General features: G+C 37.4%; 1 protein-coding gene across 1 annotated transcript in view; it reads right to left on the bottom strand.

The window, feature by feature from the left end:
- Positions 1 to 6,101: 6,101 nt before the first annotated feature.
- The window catches only part of LOC149416165 (uncharacterized), a 64,174-nt gene continuing 44,923 nt past the window's right edge, over positions 6,102 to 25,352 (bottom strand). Inside the window, exons 4-5 of the mRNA XM_089641894.1 lie at positions 15,207 to 15,359; positions 6,102 to 6,178 (exon numbers count right to left, since the gene is read on the bottom strand). Of these exons, the coding sequence (XP_089498020.1) occupies positions 6,102 to 6,178; positions 15,207 to 15,359 (230 nt within the window). The remainder of the gene's footprint in view (positions 6,179 to 15,206; positions 15,360 to 25,352) is intronic.

Below are 25,352 nucleotides of genomic sequence, written 5' to 3'. Positions count from 1 at the left end.
CGCGAAATAGAAATCACTGGAAACACTTTCAAATGCCTTGAAACGCAAAGAAAACTTATAAATGCCCTATTTTCGAACCATAAATATTTTTTCGCGTTTTTAGTTAAAACGAAATTTTGCCATCTCTACCTATATTCCTGATATATCGGAACACTTGTTACATGCACCTGCTTTAGCCCTCATGAAGTATATTGTCGAAAGGCGAGAATTTTTATGATTTCTATGACGCGTGTTCCCAACATCGTGATAATAAGTTTGTATTTTACTAAAATTTTATTTTATGTTCAGGACCAAAAAGACAGCAATTTTTTGGGGAAAAAAACTGTGACCAATGACCAAGGATGGAGCTGTGAAGAATCAGAGCAAGAGCTTGTTATTGAAAAGGCGATAGAAGAAAGCGATGATATTTGCATAGAAGGGCGGAGAGTTTTTTTTTTTTTTTTTTTTTTTTATATTTACTCCACACAGGAGGCCCTGAAGAAAATAATTTCCCTCAGGGCCTATGTCATCTTTGGGGATGCTGTGTGGAGGGTCTTTTTGTGGAGAGGAAGGAGTGAACATGGGTCTTGAAGAGTCCCATGTTGTAGGAGGGAGGAAACACAGAGGCCGGCAGTTCGTTCCACAGCCGAGCTGTTGAACTTAAGAACGAATCATAGAAGTGACCCGTTCTCATGTGACAAGTGTCAACTGTGTACAAATGTTGGGCGCGCGTTTGGCGTGTATCCCGACTACGCACCGGTGCCGAAGGGATCAATGACGCTAGTTCCTCAGAGCATATTCCATTGTAGAACAATTTGATTATTTTTTTAAACAACTCCAATGTATGTATGTCAACATGATTCCCTTTTTTAACTGCAATTTAAAGCATTTACGATTTACCTCAGAAAATAGAAATGGTTTGAACTCTACTTTTAATTTGAAATGTGTGTTATGTGGTAAACATTTTAAACTTAAAACGTCCGAAAGCATACAAGAAGGCATTGGCATCGACGAATCTTTTGTGTCGGGAATAATGAGCATAGGATCGGGTTATTCGGGCATGGAAGAACTATGTGCTACCCTTGAAGTTCCGTCCTTATCTATTGCTGGATATGGAAAATGCCATAAGAAGGTTTGTGAATGGTGGGAGAAAACCAAATTTACCAGTATGGCTGCGGCAGCTGATGAAGAAAAATAACTGGCTATTCAAAGCGGCGATTTTGATGAAAACGGGACGCCAATGATCACTGTAGTAGCTGATGCATGTTGGTCTAAACGATCTTATAAAACCAACTACTCCGCCCTCTCAGGAGCTGCTACGGTAATCGGTTACCGCACAAAAAAAAATATTTACATGGCAGTTGAAAATAAGTACTGTACGAACTGCGCAAGAGCTATAAATTTGAAAATTCCTGTGCCCGAGCACACATGCTTTAAAAATTATGTTGGTTCTTCAAGCGGAATGGAAGCTGAAGCAATTTTAGACGGATTTCAATAATCGATAAGTATGTACGGTCTTATATATTCAACCCTCATTGCCGATGGAGACTCCAGCACTTACGCCAGAATTAGAAGTAGTCACCCATATCCCAATATTACAGTACAGAAAATAGAATGCTCTAACCACTTAATTCGAAACTACAGCAATCAAATTGAAAAAATTACGAAAGATACCGGCTTTCCTTTGGAATTTAGAAAAATTGTTTCAACTAACAAACTTCGTCTTAGGAAGGCGATAGTTGGAGCTGCAAATTACAGGATGCAATCAAATAGTACATTAGACCAAAAATTATCGATTTAAGGAAAGATTTATTAAATGGACCCAAACATGTAAGTTTTTAGATTCTCACGGCCAAAAGCATTTTTGTTGTTTGTTTTTGGGTGTTATGCCGTGTTGCGCTAACTCCTTCTTTAGCCGACGTTTCGGACAGCGTTGCAGTGTCCATCATCAGGGCAGATCCGGTAGATCCGAAGATGTGTAAATTTTGGTAGTCGAGTTTGTGCTTATTTGTTTGTGGCCTGGGCCTGGCCCGTCCAAGTGCGAAATGCCAACGGAAGTGGCGACATCTTGTGGCGATTTCTAGAATGAGAAAACCGATTGACAGCGGTTAAAGTAGATGTACCCAGTATCAAGGTATAAATACAATGGTTTTATATTGTATTATTATATGGTATTGGAGTATACTTAGACATATTCGGCTAAAGAAGGAGTTAGCGCAACACGGCATAACACCCCAAAAACAAATAACAAAAAAGGACCCAAACATGTTATCGGTGAACATAAAGATTGTTTACTGTACTTCTGCAAATTTAAAATTGATCCAAATAAAACATTAGACCATAATCACGTTCCAAAGTTACAAAACAGTATTATATTTTCAAAAATTATGGAAGCTAATTCTCGTCTTGTCAACAATGCCCGGAGTCTAGTACATTGTTTATACAGTAATATTGTTGAGAGTTTCAATGGAGTTATTGCAAAATTTATTGGTGGAAAACGAATTAATTATTCTTTAAAACAGTCATATATGGGTCGTTGTGCAGCTGCAGTAGTTTCTTTCAATTCCAAGCGACCGTATTATTCTTTACATAAGCAGATTTTCAACAGGAGCCCTAGTAATTTTTTGAAACGATTAGAATTGAAAAGAAAAAAAAAGAAGAATGGCTTCTAAAACAAACGATAAAAGATCTTTACGAAAAAAACAAGGGAGACATTTACTTACAAAATCAGGAGCACCTGATATCCATTATGGCGAATTGTGCGAAAAAATGGATATGGAACATGATGCATATGAATGTGCTAAGGCAGAATTCTTAAAGCTACTCGACATTTCAAAAAGTGAAAAGAAGGCAGTTGAAAGACGAACTGTCTTGCAGTCTGATAGCGGGGAGTGGCTGCAACGCAGAAGAAACATGTTAACAGCTTCTTTATTTGGTATGTTATTATTTGATCTGTAAACGAAGTCAAACCATCAGTTGTGCTAATTTAGTTAAAAAAATGTTATACGGCCGCTCTCTAGATAATATAAAATCTGTGCAATATGGTAGAGACCATGAGCAAGTTGCAAAAAGGCAACTTTGCATTCAAGAAAATATTGTGGTCGATGACTGTGGCTTATTTATTGATGAAATTTTCCCATTCTTAGGAGCCACTCCAGATGGTTTGGTAAATGATATTACAATATTAGAAATTAAATGTCCGATTTCTGCTAGTGGGATGCTATTTGAAGAAGCAATGGCAATAAAAAAAATACGTTCTGGAAGGAAGATAAAAACAATATTTTTTTTTTACAAATACAAATCACAACTGGTATTATCAAGTACAGGGTCAACTTCAAATTTCCAATAAGTCTGTATGTATTTTTGCCGTCTGGTTGGGTGAAGCAATTCCATTAAAGATAGAAATAATAAAACTAGAGGACAAATTTTGGGGAGAAAAGATGGAAAGCAGATTAAGTACTTTCTTTATGGATTGTTTATTACCAGAAATCATAGATCCTAGATTTAAAAGATCAATGCCCATTCGTGACCCACAGTATAGCTGTACCCGAGAAGCTTACGGATGCAAGTCCAAAATTTGAAGAAATGAGTTTTTGATGAAGACATGAAGTAAATTATCATGTTCATTAGTGGCAGAAAGATGCAATCCCTATCATGAATATTTATGGTATTTTCAAAAATATTATAAGGATGCAAGAACCATTAGCACATTCACACCGTAGAAGCATAAAGATGTACATTGGACTTGCATCTTTCTGCCTCTAACATTACTACGCTTTCCATGGAAGTAAACATTCGAATGTAGACTCAAGTCCATTTTGCGTCCTTCTGCCTCTAATTTCTATGTTTTCTGTGGAACTAAACAGAACAATCCCAGTGCTCTCATCATTATTTATTGCATTCCTGCAATAAATAATGATGAAAAAGAGTATTTCCGTGTATGAATGTATGACGAGGCTCAAGAAACAGAATTCTTCTTAAAAGACTGATGGAAACATAGGTGGTGATATTATTATTGAAGACCTGACCATGTCACTTATTTATTTATTTACTTACATTTACCTTACCTCATCATTATACTACTGAATGGACTATATAGGGATGGAAAACAGGGGGCAAATGAAGTAGCTTCTTGCCTCTTAAAGTGGATATACAGCGATATGGGGAATAATGTTGAAAAAATAACCGTATGGTCTGACAACTGTGCAGGTCAAAATAGAAATATAACAATAGCCATATCCTACGTATGGCAGGTTTTATAAAAAATTAAAAACCTCAAGATCATTCATCTTAAATTTTTATAACCTGGAAGTAGACTCTGTCCATTCAGCGATTGAAAGGGCAACAAAAAACTACCCAATTCCAAATATTTTACCGCACGACAAAAAAAATTAACGGGAACAATTCATCAGATATTGCAAAACTAATAATCAGTACATTGTACACTCAATGAACTTAGAAAATTTCAAATATTTAAATTCCCTTTAAAACTGGTTCACAATCACCTTTTGTTTATCGAAAGAAGAATATGAATGGTAAGGGTTTCCTAATATCAACGGTATTATGGCTACGAGCTGACGTAAATGTGTCGGGGATGCTACTGTATAAAAATGGTTTTCAGGAAACTGAATTTAAATATTATTATATTAGAAGAAAAAGGAGAGGTGTTTTGAGCAGTGACCGGATAAATCATCAAAATGATAATTCATGATAATTTCCCATTTTTTAAAAGTTATATAAAGTCATGAAAAGTGATGGTAAAGTGAAGAACAAAATCTCTATTAACTGGGTTAAGTGGGTTAGGTTAGGTTTAATTTATTTTTTTCATCGTTTCTAATGACTTTATATCACTTTTTAAAGGTGTGTTGAATTGTCGATTTATCATGGAACCGCTTTGAGCACCCCGGAGGTATTGCCCCAGGTAAATACAATTCCAATCGCATTAAATACACCAAATTTTGGTGTCCTACAAAACATGTTACAGTGGGTACCAGAGCCACTGCACTTTTTTTACACTTATTTTTTTTAATCTTTTTTTTCTCTATCAGATGACGAAGATATGGAAAATACCAATAATTTTTTTTTTTTATTTAATTTTTGAAAAAAATATTTTTTTTCATAGATATAAACAAGATATAAAACAATAGAAATTAAAGAAGCCTTTCCTCACCATAAAGAGACAATGCTCTTGTGTTTGGTGAGGGAATTCTGGTTCAATTATGTACATGTTAGTATTAAAGTAAATAAATTATTAAGAAACAACACAAGATTTAAACAATATTACTTCTAGATGTATGTAGTGATCGAATTTTGGACTTATAATAGTTTAAGGTATTTTTTTATTTAAGGTGAAATTCCTGAATATATTCGATATTTTTTAAATTTAATGGAAGGTTATTAAAATAAATTATGCCTAGATAAAGATAGGTATTTTGAATGAGCTTAGTGTGAAATTTTGGGATTTTAATGGTTTTTTGGTATCTTGCTGATGTATTGAATTGCAAGTTATGAGTATTGGACTGTATTTCTTTGTAAATTTGAAGTATTGAATATTTTTGATATATTTTGTCTACTGTAGGTACTTTGAAAATTGAAAAAAGAATTTCAGTAGAAAATTTTGTCGGTTTTTTCAAAATTACTTTGATTACTGTAACGTATCGTTATTGTACGATATCTTCTTATGAGTAGAATACTGGGCCCTTTATCTCCAGTATTCTATGAGGAAAGGATCTGGTTTAAACACTGAATACACGTACCTAAGTGCCTACTTAGTACACGGAAGCTGGTTTATTTGTAACATAATACTATAACAATGCAAGTAAGATGTTGCCCAAAGGCCGTCTAGCTAATGAATCGTGCTCTCTCGGTGAACACGACAATATAACAGGTGACGGTAGGTCGCGTTCGGTTAAGTTCGGTAAAACCCGAACTTACCCGAACCTTTTAATAACTAAATACTACACTCTCCCTCCTTCAACTCTGAAGCTACTTAATCAAGCAAAAATATACATTGATTATACATATAAAAATCAAAACATAAGTACAAATCCCTAACAACCGCGGTGCCTGGGGGGGGGTTCAAGTTGCCCCGTTTCCTCTGGAAGATGTGGGTGTCTCGCGTCTTAGTCGAATTCTCGCAGACCATGGTCTCTGTTGCCGGGCCTGTGTCTACTCCGACACCACCTCCTCTCCCGCCAACCTGAAATCAGGAGAAAAACTAGTGAATCCACGCAATAAGGTCGAAGTCTCTAACTCATGAGGCTCATTCCTCAAAATTTCAGACGCGGGATGCTGTGCAATATTGCCATCTTCTTTCCAGCTCACTGACATTTCCCTCATTTGGTCAACATGTTTCTTCCATGTCACATCTTCTGTGTTCCCTATCTTAATAATATAAACTTTCTTACCTAGCTTTCTAGAGACTCCTCCCTTAGCCCAAACTACTTTATTATCCTGACGATAATCTTTTGTTAAACACTTTTGTCCAACTTTAGAAACCCTGGTTTTAACCCCTTTTTAAAACTTTACCTGATCAGATTGAGCTTTAGAAATGTTAACGTTTGCTTGCTTGACTATTTCCGAAAGCTCTTCCCCATTTTTCACTGGGATTAAACTGTCGAAAGTAGAACGCAGCCTTCTTCCTAATAACAGTACCGCTGGTTCAATACCTGTCGAGCAATGCAAAGAATTTCTATAGTCCATTAAAATTTAGTGGGAATTTACCGTTTACTAACAGTTTCTTGAGGAACATTTTCCAAGTTTTAACAGCATTTTCCGCCAATCCGTTTGACTGGGGGTGTTTCACAGGAGACGTCATAAGTTTAATATTGTTCTCCTTTAAGAAAACTCTAAATTCCTCACATGTAAAAACTGAGCCATTGTCAGACACAATTAACTCAGGGTTGCCAATTAGAAAAAAATTTCCTTATTCCAAAATCGTATGAGTTGAATCTGCCTTCTGTACCTCGATACAGTCCAACCACTTCGAGAATGAATCACACACCACGAGGAACATCTTCCCCGCTAAAGGCCCACAGTAATCTACGTGTACCGTACTCCAAGCTTTACCTGGATTTGGCCAAACCGTCAATTGACTTTTTGGTGGCGACTGCTTTGATAACTCACAATTACCAATCTTTGAACTACTTTAAGTGGGTTCAAAATTTTATTATATGTTCCTCCCCAACCAATAATACCATATTGTAATATAGATTGAACAATCGCATAGTAAACTCTTTTTACGTTTTCTAGTATAAGAATATTTATAAGTCTTATAAATATATACACACATTTCCTAATCCTTTTGACGAGTTCACAAATATGTGTTTTCCATTTAAAATGTTGATCTATATATACACCAAGATATTTGATTTTGGATGTTGGACTAAGGATAGGACAAGTTTGATTGCAGTTAGTTCTGCCACATTTGCGTTGGTGTATTATAATGTTTAACTCTGGTTCTGATTTAAATTTATTGATTGAAAATGGGATAAATTTTGTTTTTTCTGTGTTTAAGGAGAGAAGATTTTTATCGAACCAATTTTTCAGTATATTAATATCAGCATTTGCCAAGTTATTAACAGTATTCTAATTCGTACCTTCGATTATTATGACAGTGTCATCAACATACGATATTATTTTCCCGTTTAGTTTTTGTATGAATATGTCATTAACATAGATGATAAACAGTAACGGACCCAGGACTGTACCTTGCGGTATGCCGAATTGACTCGTTTTTGGCAAACTAAAAACATTGTTAATTTTTACGACTTGAGGTCGTTTGGAAAGGTAACTTTTTACCTATTCTAGAGCTGTACCATTTAATCCAATGTTTCTTACTTTACTTATAATTTTGTCATGTGATATGCTATCAAAGGCTTTTTTGAGATCTATGAAAATTCCAAGGCATTTTAATGATTTATCTAAAGAATTATATACTTGGCTAATCAATTTTGCAATTGCATCCTGTGTGCTTCTCCCTTCCATAAAACCGAACTTGTTTTCATTAATTATACCATTGCATTTTATAAATTGGCTCATTCTTTTTTAACTATTTTTTCAAAAATTTTTGCTATATTTGAGATGACTGATATGGGTCGGTAATTGTTTACTTCTTCTGGATTACCTGATTTAAATATTGGAGTAACGGTAGTTTGTTTGTAAACTGATGGGAATACTCCGCTTTGAAAACTTGTATTTATTATATGCATTAATGGTTTGGAAATTAGTTTTTTAATGTTTTTTTAAATATCAATTGTAATTGCATCAAAGCCCGGAGCAGAACCTCCTTTCATACCAGTTATAATAGAAACTATTTCGTCCTCTGTGGTGATTTCAAATGTTGCCAGTTTTTTTATCAGCATCAATATTACAGTCTGGAGATGTTATATTTTGGTCAATATGTATAAGATTGGCTAGATTTTTCCCTACGTTTGCAAAATAGGTGTTAAATATATTTGCAGCTTTTGATGGGTTTTCTTTACAACATGTTTTCGAGTTATCATGATTAATAGCACTGATTTCATTATTCCTGTATTTTTTTGTCAATTATTTCATTTATCACCGTCCATACTCTTTTACTATCATTTTCAGCCTGATCCAACTTATGTGTATAATAACTTTATTTTGTATGTTTTATAGAGCTTGCTTATGTCGTACAGATACTACCCATTACCTCCATGACGATGTCTATAGGCATCAAAAAAATAGATGAAAAGTATTATTTTTTTTCACTGTGAATAAAGCTAAATCCCACAAAGTTGTTTTGCAGCATTTACAGATTGGTATGTTAGCTTTCAATAATTAACATAATTTAATAAATTTTATTAATTATTCTATTATTAATAATTTTTTTACTAAAGCCCTGAAAATAGACCCATTTTGAAAAAAAAAAATTAAAACGGAAAAAAATAAAACATGTGTGAATCACATATTGTTATCAAAAGATGAAATAGTCGACAACACTGTTTCAACATAGTATTATATGCATAAGATGACTGCTGGATGTCACTGAAATCAGGTGATGCCTGTGGGCAAACTTTGGAGGTTAGCTGTGACAGTGTTTTCATATGTTTTTGGTTAGCTTGCCTTCAAATAATACGGTTTTGTTGTGTTTTTATGGGTGATTTTTATTAAAAATCATAGTTAGTCTACAGTTTTCGGATATTTTTAAACAGATAATGTTGATGAACATACGGACGAAGAGCTGATTGACGATGATTTGATGGCATATCACGACTTGACTGGAATCAGCCTTCGACATCCTCTGGTGCGAGTCGTAATACCTTGCGAATATCTATTTCAAATGCACCACCAGCCAAAAATCAAAACAACAGTAAACTGTTGCGTTCCTGAACCGCTGTATGTGGTGCATAAAGATATGTACGAAAAGCTGAAGTCTTATAATGCTTTCCAAGTGTTTTCATTATTCTTTGATGACGAAGTGATTCATTTTATTCTTGAGAGTATGATCAAATACGCTCGATTTAAAACCAATACCGAATTCCAGTAAGATATATACGAATTGAAACGTTTTCGTGGTTTCTGTGTTGACCGGCTACAACACATTGCCATCTACCACAGATTATTATTCGTCTGACCCAACCTTGGGTGTAAGCCTCATCAAAAAGGGAACCAACGTCCACATTTCGAGCTTATAAAGCGCTAGATACATTTTTGCGATAACAACAATCTAGATATAACCGACAGAATGGCTAAGGTATAGTAGCCATAACATAAACTTTTTATTTAGTATTCTTCGACTAACGTTCCATCTTTATTTGTAGGTTCGTCCATTGTTTAACATGCTAAACGTGAAATATCTTCAATTTGGTGTTTATGTACACAAACTTTCCATCGACGCGGGCCCGCGACACTTTTTCAAATTGGCGGGTTTTTTGAAAATGGTTCACGCGGGCCACTTATAATTCGTTCGCGGGCCATAATGTGGCCCGCGGGCCTGGGATTGGGCAGCCTTGCGCTAAGGCATCGCTAAGGTATCCGCACTAATACATAGAACAGATTTCTGTGCGTACACGTCCCGATACCGTTCAAAGTACCCTAATTAGGTAGTACTCCGGCTACGGTCCGGCGGCCAACATAGCATATCTCGTTCTTCTAATATCTTTGGTTCTTAACCAGAACGTCGGCGAATTGAAAGGGAAACCATTTTATAGTCTGAGAGTGGTGGATGGTTAGAAAGGCGTGGAAATCTTTTAACAGCGTCGTGGTTTGGTAAGATTTGTAAGAGAAGAATGATTAGTTGTGCGCCATTAGTTAAAACTTTACTATATGGACGTTCTTTGCAAAATATTGAATCAATTAAATATGGGAAAATAAATGAGCCAATCGCAATTCGGCAGTTATGTGAACAAGAGTCCATAACTATTGAACAGATTGGCTTATTTATAGACCCTGAACATTGTTTTTTTGGAGCTACACCTGATGGTCTGTCCGGTAATAACTGTATCGTCGAAATTAAATGCCCATCTTCTGCAAAGAGTATGTCTGTAGAAGACGCAATTGAAAAAAAATAACGTTTTGGAAATTAGACAACGAAAAATATCATCTTTAAATACACCAACAATGTCATTTATAAATATTAAAAACAGAGTTGGTCCGAGGTGAGATCCTTGGGAAACTTCACATATGGATTCGAAGATGTAAGATTCTACAGAATTTATTTTAACACAAAGCTTTCTTTTACTAAGATAACTGTTGATCCAGATCAATAAGGTTCTTCTAATTGTGCCATATTTCGGTCGGCATTATTGCAAGATGTACATTAAGAATAAGCCAATCAAAGTTGGCTACGAGATTTGGTGTCTTGCTTCCTCCGAAGGCTACCTGTTTCGAAGCAATAATGCCATATTAGATATTAGATTAGAGTATCTGATACATATATGACCCCGTATTAGGTCAGAGATTATCCGTCGTACTGTCTATGATGGAAAATATAGAGTTCCCCGCACACCATGAGCTATTTATGGACAATTTCTTCACATCTCACCATTTGATATGTATCCTGAAGGATAAAAGAATGTGCGCTACTGGCATATGTTAGCCAGTTCGCTTCGCTAACCGTGAAGCTTCAGGCAAGTTGAAGACAGGAAAGTAATTGCCTAAAGGTTACATTTTCTTCTATATTTCCCTTGCGCATAGCGAACATTTACCTAGCAGGTGAATTTGATGCGGTGTTAGACGTAGAAAGCCAAATCCTCGTATGCCGTTGGTTAGGACAACCGTGAAGTAACAGTGGCCACGAACTAAGATCGAATGGAGCCAGTAAGTCAAGTGCAGAGTTGGCAGAAATTGAAGAAAGACAAAAGAGGGAAAGTTTTTATGGAAGCATGCCAAAAAAATCGGTTACCCAGCGTGCCAATACGAAATTATAATTTGGGAATGGGTGGGGTAGACCTTCATGATAATGGTATACAAAATTATATGGTCAACATTCGGTCAAAGAAGTGGTACTGGCCTTTATTTGCATCTTGCCTGAGCAGCACTCTTTTAAATGGATGGAAGTTGCTATGCTTCTTTAGGAAGTAAGAGGATGATATGTGAAACTAGATGAATAGGCGACAGAGAAAACCTTCCCAGAAGGCATTCCCTGTGGAAGTTACATGTACTCTTTTATGGTCTTTTCTAAATCAGGTCAATACCGGATTCGGAGATTCTCGTTTGAAGGAAGAAGGCCATGACGCAGAAGATGGGAATCGTGTGCGTCGAATGCAAGAATTTCATTTGACATATCGTGGCGAATCTCGAATTCGTTGTGCTCTATGTAAAAAAATCCAACAGTCTATCGGTGACGGGCCTACGACCGCGCCCTTCATTTATCGTATCACTTAGAGAATAATTTGCTTAGATTTGGTTACTTTACCTCATTTTAAAATGTTTTTTTATAATATTGAATTTTTTGTTATTTTGCGTATTTTCCATTAATATACTTTTTTTCATTGAATAAAAAACAAAGGCAATAATTAATTTCATATTATCAATATAATTCAAACAGTTGACTGCATTTTACCCATAGCTGACATAAATTTTGTTAAGGTGGGTTACCTCCAAGAGTTGCGTTTAGGCATAAATTTTCTAGACACTCTGGCGAGAGGGCGGGCTGGTGGAAAATTCTAAAACTGATTTTGGGCTCTTCTTTAAGCCTATACTATCGGATTATAATGATGATTCAAGTTTATAAAAATAAAAATAAAATCATGGAGGTAATGGGTTTTAAGCCGAGAGTAATCCATGGTTTTATAGGTTTAAATTTACATAGTTTGGATTTGGGTATTAAATTATTTGATGAGTCATTTATGTATTTGGGAATTTTTTTTTCAAACATTTTACAACAAACATTGACATCATTTAATTGAAATAATTCTATCCAATTTTCCGATTCTAATTTATTTTTTAATGTATCCATATCGAGTACCTTTTTTGAGGTATTATTTTGTTTAAATGATGGCAATATAGGATTGCTAAATTTATGGATAAACATAAATGAGTAATGATCAGTAATATAAGTATGAATGACAGCTGATTTTATATTGTGGATATCAGGAATATTTGTAAAAATATGATCTAAACATGAAGGTCGTTGACCTGGAACGTTCCTAGTATATGAATTTACGCACGATAAATAGTTGAGTTATGCTAACATGTTGAGGTATTTATCTTTATCCATGCTAGAGTAGTATCTAAATTGATATCCCCAACAATAACATTATTTTTGTTTCTAAAATTGAATAAAATATTTTTTTAATTCATATATAAATTGTGATATTATCGACATATGCGTACGATTGATAGCAATAATGTTAAAATGTTTATTTATGTCCTTAAATTCAATATTCAAAATGTTAAAATTTCTAACACTGTAATCTAATCTAATCTCTTTAATATTGAGTACATTGTACTGGTTGGATATGAATATTCCGACACCAGAGTTTATGTTTAATTTTGTTATAGTTGTATAATATGAATACCCCGGAAAAGTATAATTCAAATCTCCGGCTGAATGCGTTTCTGTTAACACTATGCATCCCGGAAAATAATTTAAATCTTTTAATGATATTATTAATTCATCTATATTTTTTTCTATGCTTCTAATGTTTACATGAAATAGGCTAAATCCTTTTTCAGGGCAGGATAAATTGAAATCTTTTATGGATTGACATAATTTTTCTTCTTAATACATAAAAAGGGTTTTTTCCTGTGTGAGTCAGCATGTGGTGCTTTAAATTGCTCTTTTGAGAACGTGAATAATTGCACCCAGAACATGAAAAAGGTTTTTCTCCAGTGTTAGTCAGCACGTGGCTCTTTAAATTGCACTTTTGAGAACATGAATATTTGCACTGAGAGGTATAAGAAAAATGTTTTTTTTCACTGTGAGTCAGCATGTGGCTCTTTAAAGTGCCGTTTCGAGAAAATGAATAATTGCACTCAGGACATGTAAAGGTTTTTTCCTGTGTGAGTCAGCATGTGGCTCTTTAAATTGCACTTTTGAGAAAATGAATAATTGCACTAAGAACATGAAAAAGGTTTTTCTCCAATGTGAATCAGCATGTGGGTAGTCAAACGGCTTTTTGACTACATAAATAGTTTTTGAAATTCGAAACATGAAAAAGGTTTTTCTAAAGTGTGAATCAGCATGTGGCTTATCAGTTGACCCCTTCGATTACATACATAGTGGCGCAGGTGACATGAAAAAGGTTTTTCTCCACTGTGAGTCAGCATGTGGCTCGTTAGGTCGCTCTTTCGATAACATGCATAGGTGCACACGGAACATGAAAAAGGTTTTTCTTTACTGTGAATCCGCATGGGTCCGTTTAGTTCGCTTTTTGATAACATGCATAGTTGCACTCCAAACATGAAAAAGGTTTTTATCCACTGTGAATCAGCATGTGCCTCTTCAGCTGACCCTTTCGACAACACACATAGTTGCACACGGAACATGAAAAAGGTTTTTGTCCACTGTGAATCAGCATGTGCCTCTTCAGCTGACCCTTTCGACAACACGCATAGTTGCACACGGAACATGAAAAAGGTTTTTTTCCACTGTGAGTCAGCATGTGGCTCTTTAAATAACTCTTATGATTAAATGCATAGTTGCACACAGAACATGAAAAAGGTTTTTGTCCACTGTGAATCAGAATGTGCGTCTTCAGCTGACCCTTTTGACAACACGTATAGTTGCACATGGAACATGAAAAAGGTTTTTCTCCACTGTGAGTCAGCAAGTGTGTCTTCAGGTTACCCTGTTGATAACTTGCATAGTTGCACTCCGAACATGAAAAAGGTTTTTCTCCACTGTGAGTCAGCATGTGGCTCGTTAGGTCGCCCTTTCGACAACACGCATAGTTGCATACGGAACATGAAAAAGGTTTTTTTCCACTGTGAGTCAGCATGTGGCTCTTTAAATAACTCTTATGTTTACATGCATAGTTGCACACAGTACATGAAAAAGGTTTTTCTCCACTGTGAATCAGCATGTGCCTCTTCAGCTGACCCTTTCGACAACACACATAGTTGCACACGGAACATGAAAAAGGTTTTTGTCCACTGTGAATCAGCATGTGCTTCTTCAGCTGACCCTTTTGACAACACGTATAGTTGCACATAGAACATGAAAAAGGTTTTTCTCCACTGTGAGTCAGCAAGTGTGTCTTCAGGTTACCCTGTTGATTACTTGCATAGTTGCACTCCGAACATGAAAAAGGTTTTTCTCCACTGTGAATCAGCATGTGCCCCTTCAGCTGACCCTTTCGACAACACGAATAGTTGCACACGGAACATGAAAACAGTTTTTTTCCACTGTGAGTCAGCATGTGGCTCTTTAAATGACCCTTATGATTACATGCATAGTTGCACAAGGAACATGAAAAAGGTTTTTTTCCACCGTGGGTTAGTATATGCCTCTTTAACTTTCTTTCTTGAGCATTTGAATAGTTGCACTTGGAACAAGAAAAAGTTTTTTCTCTTACATGGTTGCGTACGTTTATTGCAAAATTTGACTTAGGACAGGAGGAGTAGTTGTGATGGGGAGGAGTGAATCCGTTTTCCACAAAATGCGTTTGAAGATCTGTCGACAAATTTGAAAAATAACATGGGTGAAAAAGACTCAGTTAAACTTATTTCCTAAACTTAGAGTTAATAGGCGAAGTAAGTTCGTAGAAAGGTTAAAAAAAATAGGAGAGTTCAAGTTTACACTGAAAAATTGGTTTTACCTGCTTCCTCGGTAATTCTTCCAAAGCTTTGTAAGCATTCCTCTTTTGCATCCGGCAGGTCTATGTCAATTTTCATATAAGTAAGCGCCACTTCACCTTCTTGTCGGGATCCAAGATCCGCGTTTATGGTGTCTGTCTTTACATTAATGTTTTCTGGAAAAAAAAAGGACAGTTAATAGAATGAATCTTTGCATGGCCAGCCCCGAACCAAACGGCGCCAGGCGCGAGTTTAATTTTGGCTGCCATAACAGTCTAAATTAGTACACGCCGAGGCAGGATATCACTGTAATCATTAAAATGATGATTTGTGTTATTTGTTGAGCGGTATTTATCAAAAATAATATCAAGGGCGATGTGTTAGGTTAAGTATTCGACGCCCGGAGTGAACTGCACCAATTGCGCCCGCATAGGGCCAGCCCTGTATCTTCGTCAAATTGATATTAACGAGATTTTTTTAATTGAAAAACAATAAATTATTCTTTTACGAATAAATATCATTGATCAACAAGGTCTATGTAAGATAAAAAATGACCTCAGATGTCCGCTTCACGGACCGATTCTTCAAGAAGGAAAAACATTTCTCTAGAGCACCTGTAGTAGAGAGTTTGGTTGTTTTCAGTCAATGGGATATTATTTTTCCAATCAATATTTATGTTTTTTTAACGTAAAATACGTGTAATTCACATCATATCTCAAATAAAATTAGGTGAAAATCGAGGAACCGACAACTTGTTATGAATAATATAATAAAGTTTAATGAGTGCTGTATTTTGGTATTTTCCGGCAAGGACGCATATTAAGGTAAATACCCAATACACCTCATGTTTTATAAAAGAGGATGTTGTGCACAAGTGTGTGTCCTGTTTGCACGACATTTCAAAAGAGACATTGATTCCGAACATCTGAATTTAAAGTTCTATATTTTACACGTATGCAATGCAACAAACTGGCTGTCTGAGTACTCTCCGCATATTGCGAGCATTCTTTCGTAACAGCTGGGTGGTCGAAATCTAAATCAGAAAATGCAATTTCACCTCCATCTTCTTCCTGGAGCCCTGGTTCCGTCTTGATGGATGTAGTATCTGGCTTCAGTAGATCCATGGTCTGCTTTGGTAGAGTTTGGTTATTGGTTTAACCCCAAAAAATATATCTGAAACAGAACATTGTTAAAATAAAATAAAATGATAAAATTTACAAGTTAAATTAAAACAGGATACATGATTTTTAGTTTAACTCGTTAAATCATTCCTCCTTACGTACCCTTAAAAATTGAATATAACAACCTGCAAATCCAGATACGGGAGAAATATCTTAGGCTGTGCATTGATAAACACCTTACTTTTAAACAGCATATTCAAGATATTAATTATAAAATCAACCCTTTAATTAGCGTTTTAAGCCGGATATAACATCTGTTACCAAATAAAATAAAAAATGTCTATATTATGGCCTCGTACATTCACATTTAAACTACTTGATTGAAATCTGCATATTTATTTATTTTTTCGTGTTCTCCATAAAACGGTTATACACCAATATATCATGGAGAAGATTACAAAGTAAAAAGTTTACAGAGGCAGTTTTACTATTTTGTGACATGTGTTAAAAGATAGTTACTGAATTGTCTTTAGGTTACATTGAAAATGTCGATGGCTAATGCAGAATCGTTAAGCAGTTGAGTCGCTCTGTTTATTGGCGCGTTCTGATAGGCAGAAGTCCTCGCTTTCGGATCATATAAGAGTGCATGGGATCTCCCTCGAGTATAATTGTTAGGGACATAAAAGTTAACCTCTTTCAGCATAGGCGGATTGTGTATTGTACCAGAGATTAACTTAAAAAAGTGTTTGCCTAAAAATATTTTTTTCTTCTGATGTATTGAAATCGAGCATTCCTGTTAAGAACAAGGATGAATAAAGGAATGGATAGTACCTATGTATATTCCCTCATATACAGGTAACGCATAAACCTTTTTTGTACTTTTTCTATTTCTAAGATATGGTTTTGTTCAGAAGGGGCCCAAATAATGGAGCTGTGTTCCAGGATGCTGCGGACAAGTGCTTCATATGTTCTCCGTATTGCAATTCCATTAGTAAATGATCTCGCATTACGAAGAACAAATCCAAGCATTTTGTTGGCGAGGAAGACAATGTCACATATGTGGGATTTGAAAGAGAGATTTGCTTCTAAGATCACCCCAAGGTCACGAATTTCGTTTTTGCGTTTTAATAAATTTTTATTTATGTGATATGGGAATAGATATGTATCTTTGGATCTTGTAAATGTAACTTTACTGCATTTCTGGATGCTGAATGGTAATTTATTTAATTCCGACCATTTGATAAGAGAATCAAGATCATTCTGCAGAAGAATGTAATCGATACAACTTTTGATAGCTCTGAAAAGTTTGATATCGTCAGCAAAGAGGAGATATTTTGAGCGGTTAATGGTCTTGCCTATATCATTAATGAATAAAAGAAAGAAGAGGGGTCCTAGATTCGATCCCTGGGGAATCCCGGAGTTAGTTTTGTATTCGTGAGAGAACTAGTGTCCGTAACTGACATACTGACGACAATTGTTGCTAGCTACGAAAGAGAGAAAATCCTGAGAGAATCCGATTTCACTCAATTTTATTTGTAAAATATCATGGTCGAATTAACCAAATGCTTTTTCGAAGTCTGTATAAATCACATCGACATGTAAAAAAATTTCAAACCATTTATTTATATAGGTGGTGAGATTCATAAGGTTTGTTGATGGTGATAAAGCGGGGCGAAATCCGTGCTGATTCTCGGTGAGTGTATGTTTTGTTTGATTATATATTTGTGAGTAAATTATGGTTTATAAAAGTTTTGCGGGTGCTGATAAGACAGCTACAGGTCTGTAATTATCGATTGCCGATTGTTTGCCTTCTTTGTGTATAGGCGTGACTTTTGTTAGTTTCCACATTTCATGGAAGGTATTATTACGAAGTGAAAGGTTAAAAATGTGCTTTAGAGGTGGAATTCAATGTTTTGAGTATCTTTTGAGTATGATGGGTGGTATAAAATCTGGACCGACAGAGTATTTAGGTTTAAGCTTGTGAAAAGCATAAACAATATCATCATCGTTAATTTCGTGAATTTGAACAGGTAAAGCATTGTGTGACGAAGAAGCTATAGAGGAAATGTCAAGTTTGGGAATATTGTCGCTGAATACTGATTGAAAATAATCTGCGAAACCTTCTGCGATTTCAGAATATTCATTGTGTTGATTTTATTAAAGGTCATGTGATTAAGTTTGTCACAGACGCGGCGTTTATCGTTCGTGTAAGACCAAAATCAAGTGGGGTCTGTTATAATACTATTCTCTGCTTCACGTGTAAAGTCAGTGTAGGCCTTACCAATTAACTGCTTGATTTTTTTTCGTGATTTTTTTTTAAAGTTTGTTAAGGCATGTTCGGATTTAGTTTTTTTCCAAAGATGGTGCATTTTATTTTTCTCTCGTATGTGATGAATGGTCTCTCCAGTTAACCATTTTGGATACTGTTCATCATTTCCGAGCATACGTGTGGATCTTTTCTTTAAGCATAAGTCAAAAATATTTTTGAGTTGCTTATAAAACATTTCAGCAGCTAGGTTTACATCGAGGCAGTCATAATGATTCCAGTTATGTTGTTCTAAGGCATTTCTAAGTGTATGATCTGAGTTTTCGTTGAAAATCCAACCCATTTTTATGTCCGGGGGCAATATGTCTGATTTTTCTTGGGTTTTTGTTATGTACTCGAGTGTGAATGATAGTGAAGGGTGATTAAGGTCTTCTTTGACAAGTGGAGAATCATGGCGACGGACAACATCATTTTTGGAATCTATGTTGCTTAATACTAAGTCTAACATGCGTGCATTTATGTTATTAACAGTGTATACTTGTATCAAATCTTAAAAAGAACAAAAATAATCGTAAACATCACTCGGGTTCTTCCCTGACGAAAAGTTAAAATCACCGAAGATAATAATATTTTTAGATTGTAATTTTGCACTTTAACTAATGATTTTCCCGTAAAATAATTTATATTGTTCCGATTTTGTATTTGGAGGAAAGTATACTACACATATATATATGAAGACATTTCTGTGTGATACTTTCACCCACAAGTCTTCACCTTGGGTTTCCTTGTATTCCAGTCTTTCAGCGTGTGAGTGGCTGTCAGCTCGGAGGGCCAGGAGTGTCCCTCCTCCGCGACTGCCTCTATCCTTCCTGTATACGTGGTATAGATTTCCGAATAGCTCGGCAGAATACGTGCCCGAAGTTAGCCACGTTTCAGTAAGAGCAACCAGAACTAGTTTCTGACACATTACATTGGTCATAAAATCTAAAATTTTATTATTTAAACTTCTGACGTTTTGGTAGATTCCACTTATGTTGGTTTTCGGGGGTGTTGGTGTCGGCCATCTTGGTTTTGGGTAGTGGCCTCCGAAATTACCATTCGTTGAAGGCCACGTTTTCAGACCAGATCATGGGGTCAAGGAAAAAATGGAAACTATTTTCCGGAATTCGTATTTTTAAAGAGGCATACCTCTCATGTCTCGTAACGAGTTTCTCTACCGTCAATTCTAGATCGGGCTTCTTCTTTTTTAGAAATGAGGTTATTTGATCAACCGTGTTTGCCCGGTGGAACATGAATGCATGTAAGTGCAGATTTATTGGGATGGCCACCAATGAAACATATAGAAATGAACTACACGTAAAACAAAACAAAGTAGTCAAAAAGCTATTTCACTTCAAACCGAGAACATCAACAGAAAAATTATGCATGGAAACAAAACTATTAACATTAAGAAACTTTTTATGAATATTATACATGTCTCCTTATATGCAAAATAAATAATAAACTTATACATCCAAATACAGAAATCATTAAAACGTACCAAGTGCAAACACACTTTACACGGTAACACGATAAAATACATTTAAACTCCATACATACTCATTACGGCAAGCAATCCATTGGTTTCGAGAGAAGCAACATATATAATTGCCTCCAAGACGAAATTAAAATTGAAAAAAGTGAAGGTAAATTTAAAAAAAAGTTATTCAGTTTTATGCTCAGTCAACAAAAAAATGATCGTGAATAAAATCGTAACGTTATATATTAATATGTAATGTATTAGTTTTTTCTAGTTAAATAAGTGAAAATGTAATTTTCTTTTGTCTAGAATAAAAAAAACATTAAAAAAATTAAAATAAAATGTGGTTTCGCTTGGAATATCCTGTCAAAATAACGAAGTCGTAGCCAAAACACATATTTCAAAACCTTGAAGATATGACAACGGTTAAGAGAAACGTTGTTTATCGTGGAAAAACTATATTTATACGTTTACAATGTTTACCGCCATTCCGCTCTTAACAAAATATCTGTTAACAATATGTTTTTTGATGGGTAATTGTAATAAATGCCTTCTAAATACTAATCTAATAATTGGTAGACGTCAAATTGACAGTTTAAATATTCTACTGTGACAAAACGCCCAATGATTCCCTAACTAAACTGGAATAACGGCAGCTACCAAATAAATAGCGATGAATATAAGAATGAGTACTTACTTTACCAATAACCATCACAGGCGTGGGATAGTATGTTTAACGGGAAGAAACGGCTCTCGGACAAGAAAGCACACGTCAAAAATATTTATAGGGTATGCATAGACAAGAATAAGTCATAGACAATTATTTTAATTTTCATGGCGAACAGATGGCTCAAAGAAAAAAATATTTTCATCATGTGGCTTTTGAATCCATACATATTGTTAACATACATATTCGTCATATGATAATTAATCACGGTAATTAATAAGAACGGTTATTATTCAGAACGATCTTAACTAAGAATAATGATTTTTAAGAACATTTCATATTCAGCACAATTTGCGAGTCATTCCACGCGAGTGGTACCAACTGCCAATATATTATAGGCGGAAAGCACGTTTAGCTATTATGTATTTCAAAATACGAACAATTTTATCGATAGCCCATTCCTCTTGGGATGCTATGATATTAAACAAACTTGCAAAGAATTTGGATGTAAGTGACTGTTCTCTAAATGACATAAAACAATTATTGAATAGTCACCTAGCTAAATGCTGACGTATGTAAAATTGTACTGTAATTGGAAAAATATTCTTTTGTACAATAAAAATATGCCAAACAACACGAAACCAACTTTCACAATTTGGTAGGCGAGAATGGGTACCGCCGCCCTGGGAACCATTTATTGGATGACCAACACCTCTGCCACAGGTCACCCCAAGTGGTTCGCTACGTTTGGTGACTTAGCAGGGGTGCCCGGGTTCATGGGTTAAGGTTTGCCCGGGTCTTGGTGGCGGGTGCGTCGGCCCACCTTCTGCGTGGCGGGCCGGTTGGGAGATGCTGGTTGAGGGAGACCCTTTACAACCGGTTACCGCTGTCCGGGCCGCTCGATAGTACAGGGGCCCGACCCTCAGGCTCACGACTAAGGGTGGGCTGCCCCATCAGCGAGTGAAAAAACCCCGCCACTGCTGTTGTGCCGGTTCGTGACCGGAGGGGACCCAGCAGCAGCGTTTGGGGCGCATTGGATGCCCTCTCCAGCCGGACTCTCCCAGCCTATCGCCTAGCACCGCAGTGGGTGGGCTGGAACCAAACGCTCATCACTCCTGGACAGCCTGAACCCCAGATTCCTACCCACCCCTCATACCTTTCCTTTCCAGACTTTTCCTTTCACCTCCTACCCTTACAAAAAAAAAAAAATAAATAAAATAAATTCAAATGAACATACAACACAACAATTTTAACATCATTACAGCGGCGAGTAGCAGGCGTCCCCGGTGCGGGCCAAAACTGTTGGTAAATTTTGCCAACATTCGCGGTCTGCACACAAATTTAAATTCCGTCCATCACCATCTTTTGTCCCAACGTCCCAACCTTCTTTTCCTATCCGAAACTCAGATAGCCGAGCCGCCAGACTCCTCCTATCTGGACTGCCCGGGCTTTACCCTCGCAAGCAAATTCCGACTGAAAGGAGGAGTCTGCCTCTATAGTCGAGCTGACGTCAACTGTGTGCGACTATTGAGTCTGGAAAACTCCAGATTCGACGTAATGTGGGTGCGCGTCAATCTTGCCAGTACGGCAAGATTCTACGCATGCATATACCGCTCACCGAACCATAGCGAATCAGACACTTCCGAGCTCTTCAAACATTTGACCGATACTATTGATGATCTCTTGCCCCGCTACCCTTCAGCCGAGTTTGTTGTTCTGGGGGACTTCAACGTTCATAACGAACCATGGTTTAAGTTCTCAGGCCCAACGGACTCGGCTGGCCGACAGGCGGAATCCTTTGCCATTTGCTACGGATTAGAGCAATTGGTTCAGGAGCCTACAAGGGTTCCTGATGTCCAGACTCACCGCTCCAATCTGTTAGACCTATTCTTAACTACTGTGCCACACGGTTATAAGATTGACGTCACAGCGCCTCTGGGATCATCTGACCACTGCCTAGTGACGACATCAATCCCCGTTAGCCTCAGACCAACCAATGAGAGGCTGAGGAGAAAAGTGTGGCACTATAGGTCAGCAGATTGGTTCGGTATGCGGGCCCATTTCAATGCTTTTCCGTGGTCAGCTGTTTGTTTTCGGACTTCGGACCTTTCAAGATGTGCCCAGGAGATTGGTGAAGTCATCAAATCGGCGATGGATGGCTTCATACAATCGACTACTAAAGAAACTGGTGTGGGCTCAAAGCCGTGGTTCAGTCGACAATGCTCCGAAGCAGTTCGACGAAAAAACGCGGCTTACCGAGCCTACAACACATCTCGAACGCCCGAAAGCAGATCAGCATACAACAAATCGGCAAAGGAATGCAAGAGAATCATCAATAGGTCAAAATTCGAACACGACCTGCAGATCAGCAAAAAGCTGGCTGCCTGCCCGCATGGCAGCAGAGCATTCTGGTCGCTTGCGGGCTCAATAGGTCGAAATTTTTGCAAACCCAGTTTGCCACCTCTTACCAGACCTGACGGCTCACTAGCAAACACCGCCACCGAAAAGGCAAACCTTTTAGGGAAAATGTTTGCGGAAAACTCGACCCTCGACGACGGGGGTGCTGTTCCGCCGTCGGTTCCTCACTGCGGCTTCTATATGAAAAATCTGAGGATCCGGCATCGGGATGTACTCCACGTCATACGGTGGCTCGATGTTAACAAAGCTAGTGGACCTGATGGAATACCTGCCCTGGTATTGCAGAGGTGTGCTGCGGAAATAGTTCCAGTTTTGACAAAGCTCTTCAAAATGTCCCTGAAGTGTGGCACTGTGCCCTCTGGTTGGAAAAAAACGGTAATTCACCCTATTCCCAAGAAAGGTGACCGCTCCAACCCGGCCAACTACCGCCCCATAGCGATCACATCAGTTCTGTCCAAAGTGATGGAACGTGTGATCAACGACAAACTGCTCACATACCTCGAGAAGAACAAGATTATCAACGACCGTCAATACGGATTCCGGCGGAACCGCTCGTGCGGTGATCTTCTCGCGTATGTGACGCATGTTTGGGGGCGGTGCCTGGAACGTCACGGTGAGACCCAAACGGTCGCACTAGACATATCCAAGGCCTTTGACCGGGTCTGGCACCGAGGACTTGTCAACAAATTGCATTCTTACGGACTTCCCGCATCCCTGTGTACGTGGATTGCTGACTTTTTAAGGGATAGGTCGATTCAGGCGGTTGCTGACGGTTTTACCTCTTCCTCGCACTCCATAAATGCTGGCGTCCCACAGGGATCGGTTCTGTCTCCGACTTTGTTTTTGTTGCACATCAATGACCTTTTGACATGTGCACCGATTCATTGTTACGCGGATGACAGTACAGTTCATGATAGCTTTTTGTTTGACAAGCCCCCAAAGGGCACACAAACTCCAACGGCTCGGAGGGCTTTGAAGCAGAGAATGGACGGTTATCTTGAGAGTATTTCCTCCTGGGGTAAAAATAATCTCGTCGAATTTAATGTTTCAAAGACCCAATCCTGTCTGATTACGTCTAAAAGGGATCCAAATGATAATCTAGTCTCCTTCAACGGAAGCAATCTTCCGAACAGGCCTTCCATTGATATGCTTGGTGTAACTATAAGTGACCAGCTCAGGTACGGGGGCTCCATCGAAGCCAGAGTAAAGTTGGCCTCTCAGAAGCTGGGCGTACTGTACAGGGCCCGCAGATACTTTAATAGTACACAACTGCTCACCCTGTACAAATCGCAAGTGCGCCCTACTGTCGAATTTGGCAGCCATCTCTGGTCTGGAGCCCCAAAATACCTGAAAAAAACCCTTGACTCTGTGCAGAAACGGGCGGTCCGTTTGATAGATTCCCCAATCTTAACAAACGGACTGCAATCTTTAGAGCACAGGCGTCAGGTAGGTATGCTGTCCTTGTTCTATCGGTATTACAATGGAAGATGCTCTGAGGAACTAGCGTCATTGATCCCTTCGGCACCGGTGCGTAGTCGGGATACACGCCGAACGCGCGCCCAACATTTGTACACAGTTGACACTTGTCACATGAGAACGGGTCGCTTCTACGATTCGTTCTTAAGTTCAACAGCTCGGCTGTGGAACGAACTGCCGGCCTCTGTGTTTCCTCCCTCCTACAACATGGGACTCTTCAAGACCCATGTTCACTCCTTCCTCTCCACAAAAACACCCTCCACACAGCATCCCCAAAGATGACATAGGCCCTGAGGGACATTATTTTCTTCAGGGCCTCCTGTGTGGAGTAAACATTAAAAAAAAAATTAAAAAAAAACCTTGTTTATGGTCACAGTCATTCTCCGACTACGTCCGACTAAATATACAAAGCCCATTCCAATATCAGTCGCAAAAAAGAATGACCTGTTAAAACTATGTAAGATCAATATTATTCCACCAGCCTCACATAACTGTTATGAAAATACATCATCTAAGTAGCATCAAAAATGTAGCTCCCGAGCCCATCTTTTCTGATTCCGATCCTGAAGATGAGTAGAGTGTACCGTACCTACATGTTTACACGTATACGCATCCCTTAAAAGCCTTTTTATTATTATAAAATATTATGAATGTGTCTTTCAGTAAACACCAATAATGATTGGTAATTATTACAATTTTTTA

Source organism: Hesperophylax consimilis, chromosome 17, assembly GCF_061612785.1.
Source record: "Hesperophylax consimilis isolate HC1 chromosome 17, BYU_Hcon_1.0, whole genome shotgun sequence".
In the NCBI taxonomy this organism is placed as follows: domain Eukaryota; kingdom Metazoa; phylum Arthropoda; class Insecta; order Trichoptera; family Limnephilidae; genus Hesperophylax; species Hesperophylax consimilis.
This window is presented reverse-complemented; position numbering and strand designations above follow the sequence as displayed.